Source organism: Vanellus vanellus (assembly GCF_965231255.1).
Source record: "Vanellus vanellus genome assembly, chromosome: 9".
Lineage (NCBI taxonomy): Eukaryota > Metazoa > Chordata > Aves > Charadriiformes > Charadriidae > Vanellus > Vanellus vanellus.
The window spans coordinates 11,864,264-11,883,996 of NC_138914.1; the positions used below are offsets into that span (position 1 = coordinate 11,864,264).

At 56.6% G+C, this 19,733-nt stretch overlaps 1 protein-coding gene and 1 long non-coding RNA gene across 2 annotated transcripts; one reads left to right on the top strand and one right to left on the bottom strand.

Moving 5' to 3' along the window:
- Positions 1-7,225: 7,225 nt before the first annotated feature.
- On the top strand, positions 7,226-18,469 carry LHFPL4 (LHFPL tetraspan subfamily member 4; the record flags this gene model as incomplete). The annotated part of the gene is made up of 4 exons (XM_082487913.1): positions 7,226-7,631; positions 17,243-17,479; positions 17,682-17,698; positions 18,419-18,469. The coding sequence occupies 4 exons, from the start codon at positions 7,226-7,228 to the stop codon at positions 18,467-18,469; spliced, it is 711 nt and encodes a 236-aa protein (XP_082344039.1).
- LOC309675463 lies at positions 14,629-16,726 on the bottom strand. Its single transcript, XR_014269501.1, has 3 exons — positions 16,707-16,726; positions 16,315-16,428; positions 14,629-14,661 (listed from the first exon to the last, which is right to left on the bottom strand). It is a non-coding gene; the product is annotated as an uncharacterized lncRNA (long non-coding RNA).
- Positions 18,470-19,733: the final 1,264 nt, after the last annotated feature.

Below are 19,733 nucleotides of genomic sequence, written 5' to 3' on the forward strand. Positions count from 1 at the left end.
AACTAGAGGACACTTATTTTAAGAATTGCTTCTGCTGCTATACAACATGTATGGATGCTTTTCTGTCTCCTTTTCTTTATTTTGAAAGACCAGCTGCATGGTACATGACAGAGAGCATCTGCAGGAGCTGGATATGAGTAGCGGCAGAATGGTCTGCTACAAAGTAACATGGATTACTAACGGAGGACTACGAGAGTAAGCCAGTGTTTACAAAAATGTATATTCTGCGTTCCTCACCACCACCTTTCCATCAAAAAGTTCAGTACTACCATCAGACTGAATTCACTATCAGAGTGATATTTTTGCAAGCAAAAATAGATAAAATAGAGAATCAAAGCTTGAACACTCAACGAACCCTAGTTCCAGCCACTTGAGCACGAACATGTGTGTTGCCAGGTTAATGAGACAATTGTCTGTAAATCAGCTAGTGGGTTGACCGGGGCTGTTAGACTAATGTCAGCTGCATCTGCATAACTAGATTTTGTTTAGTTTTTCTGGTTAAAATTAAAACAGAAATGTGTTCCCAGTTGGAGACATTTTGGAAATGAGTTAAGATTGCTGTAATTTGTCCAAGTACCAGTCTACATTTGATAGGAATCCAAACTGACTTCTGAACTACACAAACCTTCAGGAGGTACAGTCAATGCAGGGAGGACTAGAGTTTCCACAAGGAATTGCAGAAGCATCCAGACTGACATAACAGAAATCAGATGAAGTCTGGAAATATAAAGTTCCATGGTGATCCACTTAGAGATGATTAACAAGAACTTCCAGTCAGCCCTTTCCAGTAGCAGAGTTCAACAGAAGAGCCTAGATGAATTGGTTGATCTCTGGATGCCCGTATGTTATCAATATGGTAAGTTTGAAAAAAGGGACAAATAAGATCACGGGAAACTCTCCAGTGGGAGGGAGAAGTACCAGCATTACTGGGCAGAGCACAAGATCTCAGCTGAGATAAGGCATCTGATTCTAGTGACCTGAAAAGGCACAGCAAGATAATTAGGATGGCCAGAGGAGTCTATGCTGCAAGAAAAACCACTACGGATTGATTGGCAGAGCAGATGAAGATGAAGTGAGGACACAAAAATATATGCATTAGGGTGAAGGAGAGAACTAAGCAATGGAAGAGAAGAAGAAATCAAAGGCAAAGGACAATGCTGGCTTAAGAACAAATTAATACCTTTATGCTAGAAATTAAAAGAAAGTTGCTAAACCAGAATAAGTGAGTGTAGAGCAACCTACCTGCAGCTGCCATTCTGTGAAGGATTAAAAAACATAATCTATTAATAACACGGAAATTGATCTTTTTGTGGAAAAGATTATACAAGGTGGTGCCGGTGGAACCAGGGAGACAACAAGCAAGACCTTCTAATCCTACTCTTTTTTTAAAAAGGACTCAACTCCCAGAATTAGTAGTCGAGGCTTAGTATTTTTCATAAATGTTTCATAACACATTCATAACTATTTTGGCTGTTCAGCTCCAAAGAGCTTTGGCATATACCAGAATTTAAAGAGCAAGAACCCAAGCTGACCTTCTTTAAATGTTGTGGACACGAAGGTGCTAAGTGCAAAGACAGGAAAATGCTAACACAATATACTTTGCACGGTAGTACGGGAGATTGCGTGCAGGCACCTGATCAGCGTAACCCAAACTCCGCTCATTGCTGTCACTGCAAACAGCCAAGAGCTCTACAGCATGCTTCCCTCCTCAGAGCGTGCGAATAACGCACACTGCAGGAACGGCCTATGAGCAGTTTGAGAAGAGAGACCTTTGTGTATAACTCCCAATACCAAACTATTTGAAGCTTTGAGAGATTCTGACATACAGATTTGGTTGTGGGGTTGTTTTTAAATGAACGCACGCAATTAAGAGACACATCTTACACTCTGCTCCAGCTGTCTTTATGTTTCCTTTGTAAAAACAAATACAGAGGGAAACAGGAACTTTAATACGGTGTTACCAGAATAGCTCCATGGTGCTGCTTCTAAGTCCAGACGATGGGATTCAGCAAAAATCAAATGCCTGGAAGATCAGAAATTACAAGAGAAGCACCTCCCCAGGAGCTGAGACAAGCCGACGGGTTTCACCTCTCAGCACACTAACTGCACTTCCCTGGAGAAATATCACAGCACTGCACAATGAGCCCAAGCAGCTTGGCAGGAACCTGGGACACGGGGTGAGTGGGAAGCCCAGCACCCCATTGGGGATATGAAAGAATGAACCCCTCTCCCAAGCTCCCATGCCTGTTCCCTGGAAAGCCTGCACATGCACCAGACAGACCCGCTCTGCTATTCGTCATGGCTACAAACAGGGCTCTCAGATCTTGTCTCAAGAATCGTCATCAGTAAAGCTAGAGATAAACACGAGCTAGAAATAAACACGGTACATTGTACTGAGATTACCGTAGTGAGGGGAAAGGCTGCTCTGAGGAACAGGTGCAACACTCTTAACAGGGAGAAGTAACTAAATGCTGCATAGGTAGGAGTAAAATCTACTGAAAAGGGTTTGGAAAACAGAGCACTCTTCAACAGCAGTGTGAAAGAACATCATTAAGGCTGCCTGGGACAAGGTAGAGAATGAGATGGAAGTAATGATATATATCTTAACTTTCTTATTTTTTTGGACTTTCAGGTGTGTTCTGTTTTTTCAGAAGTTTGTTTTCCAGAAGATACTACTGGGCAACCTTGCCTCTGTGTTAATCCCCTCGGCCCTCTCCATCAAATCACACCCCAAACCTGAATTCAACTTTTTAAATGCAAGGGAAACATTTCATGTAAGCATAAGCAACTGTTCTGGCATCTATATATTTTATACAGGCCTGAAGCAGAGATGCTTCTCTTTAGGGAGCCAGAACAGCATTGGAACTAAAGTGTTCCTCTTACATTGTTAGATTATGTGCAACTGTGATCATATTTGTTTGGAGTGCAGACAAATAACTGGATCATCAGGTGAAACCAAAGACGTGGCTGGTGCCTGAGATGAGGCATTTTCATTAAGTGCAGTCACAGTAACTCTAAGATGGTGAGTAAAGAACTGAGTGCATCCCTCCGTTTCCATTCCCTGCAGCATCTGCCTGCTCCTTCTGGGGGACCACCAGAGTTCTCCAAGCACGGGGAAGGTGTTCCCGGCTGTCAGACATGCCCTGCTACTTTCTGTGGCTCCTCGCATGCAGCACCTTGATTGTCAGCCGAAAATACACATCAAATTCATCCTGCACCTGCCTGCGCTTCAGAGTACTGTTTGCAAAGCATGATGAAGCAACATCTTCTTCCCCAGCTGACCAGCCACAGAATGAACAGGATCAAGAAACCGATCTGGGTTAAAAATATCCACTTTTTGCTGTTTCCCCCCATGGCTTCAGAAGCAGCTGTACCAGCAGAAACGATGGGGCAGCACAGAGTTCACATAAGCGAGAACTGCTTCCAAAAAACCTTGGTATTCTCAGAGGTGTAAAGCATCCTGCACACTTCAAGGAGATCTTACCAGCTGATTAAGAACATAAGAAAGGTGAAAAGCAGCCAAAGACATTTGGTCCTAGAGGGAGCATCCCATTCACTGGAAGAGGTTCTTGTGTTCTGTAACACAAGAAGTGCAACAGTCTCTATTTCGTAATTATTGCATAGAGTACAATGATGCAACTAAAAACCGGATTTGTCTAAAATTATTTAGCAGCTTTTACAGAGATTATCACCCAGAAATCAGGAGAGGCATGATGAAGGGTAGCCTGTTTCCGTGACTCCCTGGGAGAGCAAATCAAGACTTGGAAAGAATGGATATTTAAAATGTCAATTGCCACTGCTGGTTTGCAAAAGTCTCAGAAGAAAAGGGGGCACCGAGTATAAGTACACTTGTTTTGAATACTCATCAGAAAAGTTAAGCATCCTTTGCTCTTACAAGAACAGGAAAAGCAGAAGCATTCAGTTTCTCTTCCCTAAAGACACTCCTAGATACATTTACAGCTTTGGACTTCAGTTTCCCTTTTTTTGCAGCAAGGGGTTTAATCTTTTCTAATCTGATCTAACCACTAAGCAGAATTGTCCCACCTGACAGTCAGTTGTGGCTGTCTTCCAAAGACCCCCTCCTACAGCACCTGGCCTGTGTGCCAGCGCAGCAGCTGACGGTTTGCCTTCCTCAGGCAAAACAGCTGGACACGCAAGGGGAACTTGGTGACCATTGTCCTTTCGAATGTGTTACTCCTGTCACGGACCCAGTTAAGACTGCAAAGTTACATTATGTTTTGTTGGAAGAAAAAATAAAAAATGAGAGACTGTCATTAGAGCCACAGGGAGCAGCTAACGCTTGGCCATCAGCGAGACCAACGTGATTCTGAGCTTGTGGTCAAAGTCCAGCAACGCGTTGGCTTACACTTGCACTAAACTGCAAGCAAGCATTTCCCGTTAACTCACTAAACCTCAGCACCCACTGACCCATGTACCATGGTGGGGGCAGATTATTCCTGTCAAGGTTGCCTCATCTGTCCAGCCCCGTTCTCCCCCCAGAATGCTTTCCAGACCAAAACTCCCCTATCAGAGGCCTTCCAGCATGACCACCAGCACTTCATGAAGACAGGGTGAGCGCTGTAAGTCCTACCCCCAACCATGAGCTCTTTGAGTCTCTGGGCGAGCCGCAGCACAGCGATTGTTAGGATCTACTCGAGGACAGCACACAGCGGAGCCGGCGCTGCCCCGGAGCACCCCATTTCCTTTGCATCCCCCAAGCTACAGGCTGAGCTTAGCAGCTTTCACGGAGGAAGCCCAAGAGACCGAGAGGAGTCCCGCGGGAGCTCAGCAGCGTGGCGCAGCCCTGGCAAGCAGCGAGGGCTGCCCCGGGAGCGGCGTACGCAGCGGCTGACACCGCCGGCTATAATTAGCCGCAGCGCAGCATGGCGGGGCTTCCCCCAGCCGGCGGGAGCCCCAGAGAGGCAGCCGGCAGGCGCGGAAGCTCCCCGGGACAAAACGGGAAGCCGCCTCCCCCGGCTGTCAGTCCTGCGAGGCGGGACCGGGAGCCTTACGGGTCGCGGCCGGCTCCAGCGTCGCGCTCCAGGAGGACGATGTGCCGCGGGTAGTGGGCGCAGACCTCGCCGTGCGTGTTGGCGATCACGCTGTACCGGTAGTCGCGACCGAAGAGCTCCAGGCACCGCCGCTCGATCCGCTCCACCTGCGCACAGCCACCGGTCAGCGTCCGCCGCACCGCCACCGGCCACCGGCCCCCGGCCCCCCGGCCCCCCAGCCCCGGTCTCGGTTCTCTCACCTTAGCGGCGGCGCCGCCGCCGTCCTTCGCGCGGTACTGTGCCCGGGAGAACTCCAGCAGCAACTCGGCCAGGGCGCGGTCCCCGGAGCCCGCCGGGGGGCAGCCGCGGGCCGCCGCCATGCCCGCGCCGCTCACCGCCGCCAGCCCATGGCCCCGCCCCGCCCGCCGCTTCCGTCCGCGGCTACCGCTTCCGCCCACCCGGCCAATCACCGCCGTGCACGCGCCACGCCTCTTCCGTCCGCCCGTTGGCGTCATCGGAATGCGACGCTCTTCCTCTCGCTGCGTCCCGCTCTGCTCTGGCCCCTGGTACTGCCCTCCCGCACCGGGCAGCGAATGGCCCCCGGGCCGAGTGCAGCCCGGCGCAAGGGCTGGGGCACGGCCAAGGCACCGCAGGCGTGGGGCGGCCCTCGGGGGCGGGCTGTGCTCCTCAGCACCGGAGCCGGGGGAGGCTGAGGCTTTGCTAACACCACGTTCAGGCCCGCAAAGTAGATGGGGCGAAGGCTGGCGGGCACCGCTGAGCGGATCTGACCGCGGCGCTTGCTCTTCGTAAAGAGCCCCGAAAGGGGTGTTATTCAAGAAGCCCCTCTCGGGGTGTGACCGCACACACAAAGTCAGTCGCAGTGGCGGCTGCGAAATAAGGGGTCACAGGGGCCTCACAGTGCAGCCGAGTGCGCTGGGGAACAGCAGCGGTTCCTGTGCCTGGGATGGGAGTGGGATGGTGCCGGCAGCATCGCGCAGGCACAGAGCCAGCTTGTAGTGTTTGTATTGGGGTTAATGGGCACCACCGCTACACTGCCAGAGGCACAGGGCAGACAGCTCCTTTGCTCGTGCAGAGTACAGAGCACTTTTTTTCATCGGCATATGTCTGATTTGCAAATCAGCTGCAAACCTTGACGAGACTTGGAAGTGAATGAGGCCTCTGGAGCATTCCATGAGAGCTGAGTTCAGCAATAGCTGCAGCTAACATGGTGCATCTCAGCAGCCTTGAGAAGAAAGCTGGCCCAAGACGGTCTGGCCTCTGCCGGTGTTTTGGGGCCAGCATGAGGCTCCCAGAGCAAGGGGGAGGAGGATTTTGCAGGGCATCTGCCAGCATACACGTGCCTCAGGCTGATAGCACATGACACCTGACCTGGCACACACGTATACACACCGTCGGGGCACACGGCAGGTGCTGGATCGGGCCCTGCGGCTCCCAGCGCCTGTGCAGCCCACGTTGGAGGTAACCTACTTGTTCCGGCCCCACCAAGCAGGTCGGGAGGGCGCTGCCCGCCCGGGGAGGGCTCCTCCGCCAACCCGCAGGTCTCCCCCGGGGTCGCGGAGGGGCCGGGAGGACGAACGCCCTCCCTGCAGGCCCGTGTGGGCCAAACACGCCCTGTACCTGCTTGGCATCAAGGGGGGGCCGTGCCCAGGCGCTGCCCCCTGCAGCTGCTGCGGGAGCTGCCCCAGGGGGGCGGGGTACGGCGGCGGGCCCGCCACCGCCTCAGCCCCACCTCAACGACCCGCGCCGAACCCAGCCGAGGAGGCCCGAACCGAGCCGAACTCTGCCGAGCGCGTTCCGAACCGAGCCGAGCCTCGTTCCGAGCCCGGCCGAGCCCTCGGCGGGGCGGAGCCGAAGGCGGCCGAAGTGGCCCGATCCCCTCGGCTCGGCAGTAGGGGAGGGGAAGGGGAAGGGAAGGGGAAGGGGAAAGAGGGGGGAGGGGGGGGGGTAGGCGCGCGCCCGCGCTCGCGCGGGGCCGGGGGCGCGCGCGCGGGGCGCAGAGGCGGCAGCCAAGATGGCGGCGCGGGTGGCGCAGGGGCCGGCAGCCCGCGGGCGCGCCTAGGCCGCGGTGTCCCGTTCCCCCCCCTACCCTCACCCCCACCCCACCCCAGCCCGGGCGGGCTCCCCGCCGTCGCGGCCTTCCCCCCCCCTCCCCTCCCTCCCTCCCCCCTCTCCTCTCCCCGCCCGCCCCCTCCGGCAGCCCGGCGGCCGGCAGGATGCTGCCCTCGCAGGAAGCCTCTAAGCTCTACCATGACAACTACGTGCGGAACTCGCGCGCCATCGGCGTGCTCTGGGCCATCTTCACCATCTGCTTCGCCATCATCAACGTGGTGGTCTTCATCCAGCCCTACTGGGTGGGCGACAGCGTCAACACGCCCAAGCCCGGTTACTTCGGGCTGTTCCACTACTGCGTGGGCAGCGGGCTGGCGGGCCGGGAGCTGTCGTGCCGCGGCTCCTTCACCGACTTCAGCACCATCCCCTCGGGCGCCTTCCAGGCGGCGGCCTTCTTCGTGCTGCTCTCCATGGTGCTGACGCTGGGCTGCATCACCTGCTTCGCCCTCTTCTTCTTCTGCAACACCGCCACCGTCTACAAGATCTGCGCCTGGATGCAGCTGCTGGCAGGTACCCAACCGGCACCGGCCCCCCCCTCTACGCGGCCATATCGGCCCCCGACGGGCCTCCTCCGGGGCGGGGGATGGGTGTAGGGGGAACTGCGGGGTTGGCCGGGACGGCAGCGGCAAACGCGGGCGCAGGAACCTCAGGCGCTAGTAGCAGGGCCCCTGGTCACAGGGGACAGCAGGGTTGCTCAAGGAAGCTGGGTTAGGTAGAAGCAGTGGGGGACCATAGTTCCAGGAACCAGCCCCAGGGATTCCCAGGACACCCTGGCCAGGCACTAGCATTGATAGAGTACGAGCAATGAGCACTGGCCCCAGGGGCTCCCCAGGCACTGGTAGCAGGGTCCCTGGCCACAGGGAACACCAGGGTTGCCTAAGAAAGCTGGGCTGGGTACAAGTACTGCGGATCCATAGGATATCCCAGACAGGAACCAGCCTCAGGACGCCCCAAGCCTTCCTGGAACACCCAGGCCCAACACTAAAACTGACAGAGCACCAGAAACAGGTGCCAGCTCTGGGCACAGACACCCAAGGCTCCCCGGGCAGAGGTTGGCTGCAGGGAACGCCAGAGGGTTCCTCAAGGAAGCTGGGCTGGGTACAAGCACTGCGGGGCCATGGGACATGCCAGCCAGGAACCGGCCCCAGGATGCCCCAGGGCTTCCTGGAACACCCAGAGCTTCCTGGGACATCCAGGCCAGGCACTAGCACTGACAGAGCACCAGAAACAGGCACCAGCTTTGGGCGCTGGCACACGGGGCTGCCCAGGCAAGGTCCGACCCCAGGGAACCACAGGGCTCCCTGGGACACAGTGGGAAAGCTGGATCAGGGACCCACCTCAGGAGACCCCAGAACAGGCACCAGCCCTGGGGCTCCTGGACAGCCTGGAGCATCCTGGGCCAGAGGCTGGCCTTGGAGTGCCCTGGGACACCCTGGGCCAGGGACCAGCCTCAGGGCACCCCAGTACACCCCAGTCAGGGGCCAGCTTTGGGACACCCTACAACAACAACTGTCCCACAGAGTCAGGGACCAGCCCCAAGGATGCCCTGGGACATCTGGGACCAGCTCCCTAGGAACCCAGCACACCAGGGCACCCCACATCAGGGATTAGTTCCCTCCAAGCCAGTGGGGGTGGAGGGGCCCAGTCTCCCTGTCTACCCAGCCCCAAGGACATCCCTGAGCAAGCCCATCCCGCAGGGGATGCCCACTGTAGGAGAACCCCCAGCCCCGGAGGGAACCCCGTCAGTGGCAGGAACCCATGCATGGACCCCCCACAGCCCTGGAAAAGGACCTGTGCACAGACCCTCCAGTTCCCCCTTAAAAAGATGTTGTGCCCAGGCTCCCTCCCTTTCTCCAGCATCATGAAAGGGCTGTGAGGACAGAGCTTCCCCAGCTTTCTGCATAAAGACATCCCGAGGACAGCGCTTCCCACAGAGGGACATTTACCTTGATGTCTCCTCAGAACTGAAGCCCAGTCATTCATTACCCCCCAAAGTAGCCCTGTTTATAGAGCTTCCTTTGCTCCCTCCACAAAAGAAATCTGACCATAGGTGTACCCCAACACCTTCATAGACTCACTCCTCAAAAGGACACCATGCAATAACCCAGACTTTTCCCCAGAAGGGGACCAGATGCGTTTGTTGATAAGGCTCCCAAGTATCCTCTTGTGTGCAGACCTTCAAGCTGTCCTGACAGAGGGTCTGCCCTTTTGGGAGAAAGGCCCTGAGAAGAGATGCTGAGCTTCCCTGGTAGTAAGACCCTTCACTTCCTTCTCTCTCCAGTCTTACCATGTGTGGAAAGACTTTGTGCTACTCCCCACTGCATAGAAAGTATGAATGGGCCCAGAGCTTCCATCAGAAGGACCCAGAGCCCCCCATATTCCTAATGAAGGCACCCCAGTCTGCCCTCCCTGGGAAAAGGCCTCTCCCACCCATGCTAGGGGCTTGCAGCTGGCCCGACTCTCTCCCTTACAGCTGGTTTGGGCTGGAAAGCCTGACCTCTTCTCACCCAGATCAGGACCACAGCCAGACCTGGTGCTGCCTTGGCTTATCAGGAAATTCCTTCATCTTTAATTTTCCCTCTCCCAAAGATTTACCGGTTTAAGGCAAGCTCAGAGCCTAAATCCTGCCGATTGTCAGCAGCTTAATCAAGTGGCGTGGAGCGCCTGGCTGGTGCTGCTGCCACACAGGGAGCTGTGTGGCGGAGGGCAGTGCACCACAGGCAGCCCTGGTGCCTCCTGTCCTGCCCTGGCTAAGGGCTGGGGTGGCCGGGGCAGCACCCTGCGGCTGTCACCTCCGGATACCCCTTGCCCTGCCCTGGGACTTGTCCCTTCTCACACTTTGTGTCTACACTTGTGTTGCTCAAAACTGCTCACAACTGCGCTTGTGAGAACCTTGAGTGCCTCTTGCTGGAGTCATGGGCCGGCTCTCCTGGCCCCAGCCAGCTCAGGCTTGGCTCGGAGCTCTCCCGAAGCAGTGCGGCTACACGGCCTTTCTGTGTCAGGGAAATTCTGAGGCGGCATTCGCAGACTGGCTGTTTACCCTGCCCTGAGGTGGGGCAGAACAAGAGAGCTTCTGTCCTGCAGGAGAGGCTGGTGTCACCATCAGTGAGGACCAGGACACAGAGCCGGTGGTGTGGTGTGTCCAGGCAAGAGGGAGCCACACCTGGGGAGGCTGAGCAGGACTGAACTTCCCTGGGCATGTCAGAGGCAGCCGCAGGTGGATGCGTTGCTTTGCTCATGGAGAAGGAGCTGCTGTGACCTATGAAGAAGACATCATGGGCCAAAATCCCATGTGTAGGGCAGGGATGGGCCCCAATGCAGGCTCTGGCAGAGTGTGGTGGCAAGGTTCAGAGTCACCCACCTGGGAGGTCAGGGGGTTGTGCCAGAGCAGAGGGCTTGGAGGAGCAGAGAAGGGAAAGGCGTTCCTCCTGCCTGAGTGAGGTTTTAGCAGAAGGAGGACTTGCACCACTGGCAGAAACAACAGTGAGGCCTAAAGTTTCATGGTCACCAGGTAAACAAGGTGAAAGGCAAAGAAATGGGGCAGAGGTGGGTCCACCCTGTCTCTACGTCATGGCCGGTGCAGAATACAGGGTTCTTCAGAGAAGAGAAAACTCAAGAACAGGAAGGGGGGGGGGGGTGGAGAGGTGGAGGATCAGGAATTCAGTATCTCTTTCAGAAAAAATAAAAAAGTTTCAACCATCAATGTCTAATTAGTGGACGACAATCAAGGAAGGGTTTAATTAGAGCTTCACAGAAAGCCCCAGCTTAAAAGCCACTGCCCCCCTAGGAGGAAACTAGATCTAATTAAGAGGAGAGACTCTGCTTTATCACAAATAGAAACGTAGCCATCTGCCCTGTTCAAAATCCCAGTAACGCAAAACTGGAGATTTTGCTAAATCCTTCTGTTATAAAACCAGAAATGGGCCTTTAACATGAGCATGTCAGCAACTGTATAACTGACAGCACCCTGGTGCCACCCCAGTCCTCAAAATTAGCAGAGAAGCTCCTTCAGAAAGTCCCATGGGATGATGCTTACTTGAAGAGAAATGGGCTGTGTGGATGATCCCTCTCATCTGCCCTCCATGTAGGGCAAGTACAGGAGCGAGATGAAAGCAGCTGGGCTGGGATGCCTTCTGTTCCAGCAACCATGTAGTCATCATCTGCTGGAAACCAGAGCACAGGAATACACCACCACACACTGAGGAGGCTGCCCAGGAGCCTGAGCATGTCCTCCGATTCCCTAATTCTCTGCTGTAACGTAAGATGTGGTCAACCTGTGAGTTAACTCCGAGCTTTGAACAAAGTTGTCCTGGTGTCAGGCACTAATGCTGGAGCAAGAGACCCTGTCTGCTTGTGCGTGGCACCACACCCACGTGCCTCCTGTGAGGACAGTCACTCTGAGCGGGTCTGGGGCTCTGTTTTTAGGGAGGCTTCAGGCAGACCCTTGGTTTTGTACTTACAGTCTACTGAGGGTCAAAAAAGAGGCAGCCAGCTGAGCACACAGTCCCTCTTGCACAGAGAAAGTGACTGGTGACGTTTGAAGGTGTTTCCCTACTAGTCCCACTCCTTGCAGTTCATGTCCAGCCGTCAGTGTGGTGAGACCTTCCAGCTCCCTTAGGCCAGGCATGAGCACACAACATGGGGTGCCTTTCCACCCGAGGCCATGTCAATGGCCACAGGGTTGGGATCCGTCTTCATCAGTGGCACTTTGGAGTTAATTATGCCGTGTCCAGGCAGCTTGCTTGATGGAGAATGTGATAATACATATCCATCTCAGCCCTTTGCTCCTTTGGGACACCCCCTTCGGAGGTACACCCATCTCTCAGATGGGCTCTTCCCACCCACCAGTGCATGAATTGGGAGCAGAGTCAGAGCCTCGGTCAGTGGCTTCATCTTCTGCACCTGAGCTGTGTATGCCACCATCTGAGTGGAGACCCCTCACGTGGTGCAGCTGCATGGCATCGTTTCGGCATGTCCTAGGAGAGCAGCGGTTAGGCAGGCTGTTGTCAACTGCTGGGCTGGGCTGAGCGCAGCTGAGCTGTGCGGTGTGGTGGTGTGGCTGCAGCCTTAAGGGAGAGCAGGGTCTGGCCTGAGCAAACACCATAGCCCTGAAACTCTCCCTGGTGCCAGTGGTGATGCGGTGGCTCTGCTGAGCCACGTCAGGATGGGCTCATCTTCCGGACTGGGACTTGCTGGAGAGTCCAGCTCCTCTTGGAGAGAGTTTGAGCTTTCAAAAAGATTGTTTTCATGGATATAAAAGTCATTCATTGAAAATCTTAATGAAAAAATGGGAGAGAGGTAGCACTGCTCCAAACTAACTAGGCAGCGTAACTGGGCCAGCTACTTTCTCTGCCCAAGGGAGAAATAGTGTCAATATTCTTCCAGGTGATATGATTTTCCACCTGCCAACCTTGCAAGTTGCAGCAAAAAGAAGACATCACTGCAAAAAACCTTGCATTTGCTGAATTACCAGCTTCTGGCCCCCAAAAAGCATTCTTGAAGATTTGCCCTCTCCTTCCCTTGCCCCTCCTGTCGTGCAGCAGGGACAGGAGCAGCGATGCAGCACTGACCTCAAGTCTGTCCCACACCTTGTGCTCCGCGGCAGCCAGCCCCGAGCTTTGGAAGGCAGCGTAACCCTCCGGCCGTAGTTGTTAATGTGCCTGCCGATGCACAAGGAGGGGCTGAGCTGGGCATTTCGGAGCCGCTTACATCCTGGAGCTTACATCCCATAACTGTTGTTCCAGATAAAGTAACTGTCAGTTCTGATTCATACAAACTTGTAACTCTATTCTGAATCCCGCTGATTTTTTGGCTCAGAAACAGCCTGTGGAGCAAAATGCCGTAAGGGAGCTCCTGTCTGTGTAAATGGCCGGTGCAAGCCGTCCTGAGCATGCTGCCTTTAATTTTCATTTGTTTTTGAAGGACGTCTATTTTTAGGAGGGGGGGGGCTGTGTTTGTTCCCTCTCTTTTTGGTGCTCAGCTCTCAGGAGGTTTCCTAGTGAGAAGCAGCCACTCCAGACCCCAAAGTCACAGCACTATCCCTGTTCCCTGGAGATTCGGGGCTGGTGTGCAGTGCCCAGGGCCACCATGCTGGGGATCTCCAGCAGGTACTCCCTGCTGCACATTGCAGTGAGCAGCTGTGGGCACAGTGGAGGATACAGCACTGAAAGCTTCCTCCCCTTCGGCACAAGGTATATATGAGGGCTGGGAGGGGTCACCAAAATACCCCCAGTAGAGAGGCACGGCTGCGGTGAAGGTGAGAGAAATGTGGACAAGGGCAGGGGATGGCCAGCTTGCTCAACCCGAGGGAGGGCGAGCCACTGCCCATGGGGCCAAACACCTCGCTGTCTCCACGCCCCTTTGGGACCCAACAGTTGCTGGTTTTCCCCCCAGTTACTCCCACATTTTCCAGTTTTCAGTCCCTCATGTGTCCTGTGGCAGTGCCCCTGGTCGGGGGAAGGCTGTGTGCCTCAGCTCTAGGGCATGTCCTTAGCGCCTTCCACACATGGCAGGCGAGAACAGTAAAAGTCAGTCTTCACCCAAACCTGCAGACTAAACTAGACACCAAATGTGGTTAAAAAATCAGATTTGAATCCTGCAGGCACAACTGCACGGGACTGGGGTGGCGCTGGCTGCTCAGCAAACACACAGGTAACTCAGATGGTCCAAATTAGCACCTTCTACTTGGGGATGTTATCCTGCCAGGAGGACCCTCTGCTAAAATCTCATTCCAGTGTTGCAGCCTGAGCCATAACATTGAATTCCCTTCAATTAATTTCTTTTGCTGGGGTATCAAAAGCCCTTGAGATGCCCATTGCGTTTCTAGGGGACTGTACCAAGGGAGCACCAAGGAGCAGGAAGCCATGAACCTGCTGTGAAACCGAGTGGAGAAATGCTGGTTCCCCCGGGGCCAGAGCCCCAGCAGGATCCCGCAGGCAGCCCTGCAAACCACAGCCGGGTCATCCTCCCTCCGTGTACACCCTGCCCCGGTGATCACCGAAATGCCCAGTCTCAAATCTGTCAGTCCAACTGGGAAAACTCTGGTACAGGGAGTTGGAGCTCAGGGCCTGGGGGAGGTATGGCAACTGTGGGGTGTGATGAAGCGGCTAGCTGTCCTCAGTGCCACCGGAGACTGGCACCACACCCTCAGAAGAACAGGAATTAAAACCAAAATGGATGGGAGTTGGGTTATTTTTTTCCTTTTTTAATAGTGTCTCTTGTAGGAGTAATCACTTGATGTTTTTTCATGCGGTTGCAAAGCGTAGAAATAGGCTGTTTTAAACAAAAAACGTTTTCCTGCAGGGCTGCAAGGCACCTCGGGGTGTTCGGAGGCAGGCGCTGGCAGAACGGTGCTGTGGGCAGAGGGACGGGCAGGCAGAGCCCCGTCCTCGCACCCCTCAGACCTGTGGCGAGGGGCTTGTTGAAAAGGGCAGCGCCAAGGCCTGTTGGCCATGTGGGGATCCCCTCCTTGTTCTTGCTCTGCACTTCGGTGTCGCTCCTTGCTGCAGCCACGGGAGGTGTTTCCAGGACATCGGGCGGCCTGGGGACACACAGAAAAGGGAATTGCATGTGACAGAGCAGAGGACTTGGCTTGCTGCTGGGAACATGTAGGGCAGATGGAAAGAGGAGAATGCTGCGCTGCTCTTTGCTGGGGGAGGACCTGCCTGCTCGTGGGAAGAGGCCGGTCGCCCTCGGGCAGAGCAGAGGGTACATGCAGTGACTTGGGAGTGCTTCTTTGCCCTGGTAGTAAATTCATAGTGTAATCCTCTCTGGCAAACAGGGACTGTGAGATCTCAGACAGAGCTCCTTGAGCTCCCCAGTGCCAGTGCGGAGTGGGCACACAGGGACAGGAGCGACCAGGCAAGCAGACGCAGGTTAGAGCCAGCCCCAGTGGTCCTGACAGTGGCCATCGCTATCTGTCCGCCGTGGCTGTGTTGAGACAACCCGCCACACCAGCGGTTCACGTGCTGCGTGTGTGTTTCCCATACCTCTTTGAGCCACTCTCTGCTTTCGCCTTAAACCCTGTCTTGTGTGTCCTCCACATTAATCCACTGCCTCCTGCGGCATTGCCCCGTCCTGCCATGTTTGGGACCTGCTGATGTTCTGGGGGACCCTTGCCCATGCAGCTGTGGTGTTTGCAGAGTGATGAGCTCTTGGTGATTTCCTGCTTCACCCGGGCAGCCGGATCCACCCGGAGCCCAGACAAATGCTTGAAATGCAGAGGAAATGCCGATTCTTGCAGAGTCCAGGGAAAGACCCAAGGGCTGCTCTTCTGCTCCTGCAAAGGACTGACTGAGGGCCGTGCAGAAAAGCCAGGAGCCCTCCCAAGCCTCCTGGTGGAGGTAAAATTGGCACCTGATTATTATTTTTTTTTTAACTTAAATTTGCCTTCTGCAGCGCTGTCTCTTCTGGGCCGAGAGGGGCTGTTGCTGAGGGCTGCTGCCCACCTGGGCAGCTAGGGAGCTCTCCTTCCCGCTCGCTGTGCTTTCCTCTGGCTTCACAGTGTTCTTTCCTCCTCCTCCTCACCGATTTCGGCAGAGCCGTTACTGCTATGCCTGTTTCCAGGCTGGGTCGTGTCAGCCTGACCCGTGCTGCAGGGGCAAAACCACCCCCTCGCTGGGGATGGCCACAGAGTGCCTTCGCTTTTCCTACAGCTGCACTGCACCAGGAACTCAGTGGGGTCCTAAAACCCTCTCAGCATCTCTGCTTTCCCAGGGAGAGTCCCTGGCATAGGTCTGTTGCTCCTCCTCACCTTTAATTCAGGCACTTGGCTGAATTAAATGGCATCTAGCTTGAAGGTGCCCAGGGTAACAGGCAGGCCAGGTTGCTGCTCACCATTTATTGTGCAGCACACTGCATCAGTGTTGATTCTAGGTTTCCTTCCGGAAGGGATGGGTTTGGGTTGGTCTGGTCCCAGTGGACAGGGAGTTCCCCCAGACACAGCCGTGCTTGGCTGGGCAGCCCTGGTGATGATGTGCTGGAGATGCCAGCTTGCCAGCACCTCACACATGCACCGCTCTCTGCAGCCTTGTGGTACCAGGCTGTGTATGGTCATAAATCAGCTCGCAGAGCTCGCCGCTGTTGGCAAAGATGCTTTTACCAAGCAAATGTGTAATGTGGATGGAGGAGGCAGAGACCAGGCAGCAGCAGCAGGTGGTATGGTGTGCTGTGCGGGCTGCCGAGGGTGACTCACCTTGGGATCCCTGCCCTTTCCCAGGGAGAGCAGTCGGCGCAGCTCATCAGGACATAAGGGCTGTGCCAAGTCCCGGCGTGATGCCCTGAACCAGCCTCTTGGGACTTCCCTTCCCTACCGAGAGCAGTTAAAAGTGCACCTCAGCACCCCGAGACCACCACCGCAGCACTCATGCCTGGCAGGGTGTTTGCTGTCCCTCCAGCAATAAGGGGCGGGGAGGCACTTTGTCACTCATGTGGGCATAAGCCTCTCAGTTCTTTCCTAACCCAGGACAAAAATACTCAAAGCACACCCCAGCTTCTCTACAACATCATTATTTTTAGGCTTCTCAGCTGCTATAGGGTGAGGAGCTTTTGTACTGGCTGTAGTTAGAAAAAGCATTGCCTCCTTACCTTGACAGTCACAGGCTTTGTCTTGGCATTTCCCTTCCAGTTCATCCTGGTGCTCCCTGATGTCCCCCTGCTCAGCACAGAGTGTGCGGGACAGAGGCACGCTGAGTAAGCGAGCCTGCTGGGAGCAGTGCTCGCACAGCAGCGAGGTGGTTGGATGTGGGTGATCCTGGGGACGACGACCCTCTTGGCAGACAGCATCCCTGCCTGTAGCGCGCCGGTAGCTCCTGCCCACGCATAGGGAGCCTGCGGTGATGAGGAAAGCCCATGGGAAACCACCGATCCTGTGGTTGATGCTCAAAGAAACCAAGCCCCTGATGTCCCCATTTGTGCATGGGCCAGGTTTGGGGCAGCTACTTGCAAACGCAGTCCCCTGAGGCTGCTGGGGCAGCGGTGGCTGTCACCCGCCGTGCTGCCTGGCTGTTGTAGGGCCAAGGTAGACACAGGCTGCACTCATGCACTGACTGGGGGGGCTCAGCACCCGGCACTGCCACCCTTGAGTCCCCTCTGACGCTTCTCCCTCCTCTCCCCCCCCGCAGCGCTCTGCCTGGTGCTGGGCTGCATGATCTTTCCCGATGGCTGGGATGCAGAGACCATACGGGACATGTGCGGGGAGAAGACAGGGAAGTACTCCCTGGGCGACTGCTCTGTGCGCTGGGCTTACATCCTGGCCATCATCGGCATCCTCAACGCCCTCATCCTTTCCTTCCTGGCCTTCGTCCTCGGCAACCGGCAAAATGACCTGCTGCACGAGGAGCTCAAGACAGAGAGCAAAGGTGAGTACCATGCTATTGGGGGTCCCAGAGCCCCGCACCGTGGCCCTGGGGGGGATCCCAGGTGGGAAAAGCCCAGCAGCCTGTGGCCGGGCAAGGGTCCCGTGGGCTTAACTGTCACCTGCAAAGTGTGGCAGGCCAGGCAGGATCGGGGTGGGCTGCTGGGCCTCTGCCCAGCCTGACACATTCTTTTCTATTTCCACAGATTTTGTCGGCACTGCGGTAAGTGTGGAGTGTCGCTGTCCTGTCCCTCAGCCCTGACTGTGCAAGCGTGTCTGGGTGTGACTGTGCTGGGTGGCACCTTATGGGATGGAATGGGGGGACCCTGGCTGTGCGGGGCAATGGGGAAGGGAGGCAGCAGGGATGGGAACCGGCATGTGCATGGTATATGCTGTTGATGCGATGGCGCAGTGAGGCCTGCCCAACACCGGCCCCGACCCTCTGTGCTCTTCCCACAGAGGATATAAGGCTGAGCGCCTGCAGCAGGACCCTCTTCCCACGGCTGGCAGCCTGGGTGCTCCCTACCTGTCCTGCCCTTCGTCTGCTGCCAGCGGCCACGCAGCGTCCCACGCCACACCCCGGGCCCCACTGCCCGCGCCGGGGACGTGCCAGCCACCCGCCGCATCCACGGCCGCCTCCATGTCCACGCCAGCATCGCCATCCCACGCGCCCCGCCAGCTCCGCACCCCCCACCACCCGCAGGCTGCCGCCAGGGGAGGATGTCCCAAACCCGCTTCATTTGAGAACAGCGTCCAACTGCGGTTTTGTTTCGAGGGAAAAACAGTCTCAGAGTTTTTAACAGATTTCTACATCCCCAGGACTCCTGACCTGCCAAATCCCACCTGAATGCGTGCCCAGTGATGCCCTGCGCCGGCTGCTCCAGGCCCCATTCCCCCCCTCCCCGCTCCCATTTTGTACAGCTCCGTGATCCTGTCTCCACAGCTGGGGGACCTGGTGGCCAGAATGGGGCCCAACCCCTACTTTTACGTGTAAATTCATATTCTCTAAACAGGGTAAAGTGACTTGAACCCCCTCGCCCCCACCCCGGGAGCCTGGCCCCAGGCTGCGGTGTTTCCTGGCTCATGGCTGGGGCTGCAGGCTGCCGCTTGCTCCCCCCCCTGCGTGGGGACCGCAGGGGCCTCGCTGCCACCAGCTGTTGGGACACCCGACTTGTGCTACCGCTGAATGTAAGCCCTGGTAAGTGGGAGCAGCTGAACATGCAAAACCCTCCCCGGGTGGGCGCAAGAGGACCCCCACACACCCCCTGCCATCCACCTCCCTGAGCCAGCCGCAGGCTGTTGCCAAACGCCTTCCCTCCCCATCCCCATACGGTGCTTTATCTCCACTGGTGACAGCAAAGCTCTCCCTGCAACACGGTGTGGCCGGGGGGGGACAACGCAGGCACTTCTGTGCCCACCCTGGCATCCTGGCCCTGTCCCCTGGCTGCACCTCGCCGGCACATGGCAATGGCCCATAGGGAGCCAGTGGCAGCTGCCTGGGACAGCGCTGAGCCCGGCAACCTCCCAGCACGACCCATCCTCAATCGCGCGCACACACAGCACCCAGGAGCCGGCACCGACACCCCCAGCACCCTCCCTGTCACGGACTGCCGCAGCCCGGCTGTGGCTCTGCTGGCCGGACCGGTGTGTGTGGGCTCCCCCAGGTCCTGTCCACAGGGGGCTCGGGTTGCCGCAGCCCTCGCAATGCAATAAAGTCCTCAGCACTGGCTGCATCTCAGTGCAAGTAGCCGGGGGCTGTTTGCAGGGCCAGGACCCAGCTACCCGGGGAGCGACGGGCCGGGGGCTCATGGGGGCCCTGACAGGGCTGGACCGGGCCGGGGAGCGTGGCCAAGCTGGGCGCAGGGAGCAGAGCGGGACTGTGGCCCCAGGACAGGCAGCCCTGGGCAGAGGAGCCGCTGCCCATCCGCAGGCATCCAGGCAGGGCTGCGGCACGTGGAGGCTGCGGGGAGACGGCAATGACGGGCTCTGCAGGAACCACCGGCCAGCCGGGACACCCGGGGCTGGTGGGAGCCGGTAAGTCGTGCCCCGAGGCCCTGCAGGGCGGCGGTGAGGGACGGAACGATGCCGAAACACCTGTCGGGAGCCAAAGTCACCTGGGACGGCATGGGTGCCGGTGCTCCTTCTGCCAACGGCCTCTGCCAGCCACAAGCCCGGTGGTGCCCGCATCCCTCCGGCAGCGCCCGTGTCCTCCCTGGAGCGGGGCCAGCAGGAGCCCCCCGCACCCCGCAGCGCCTGGG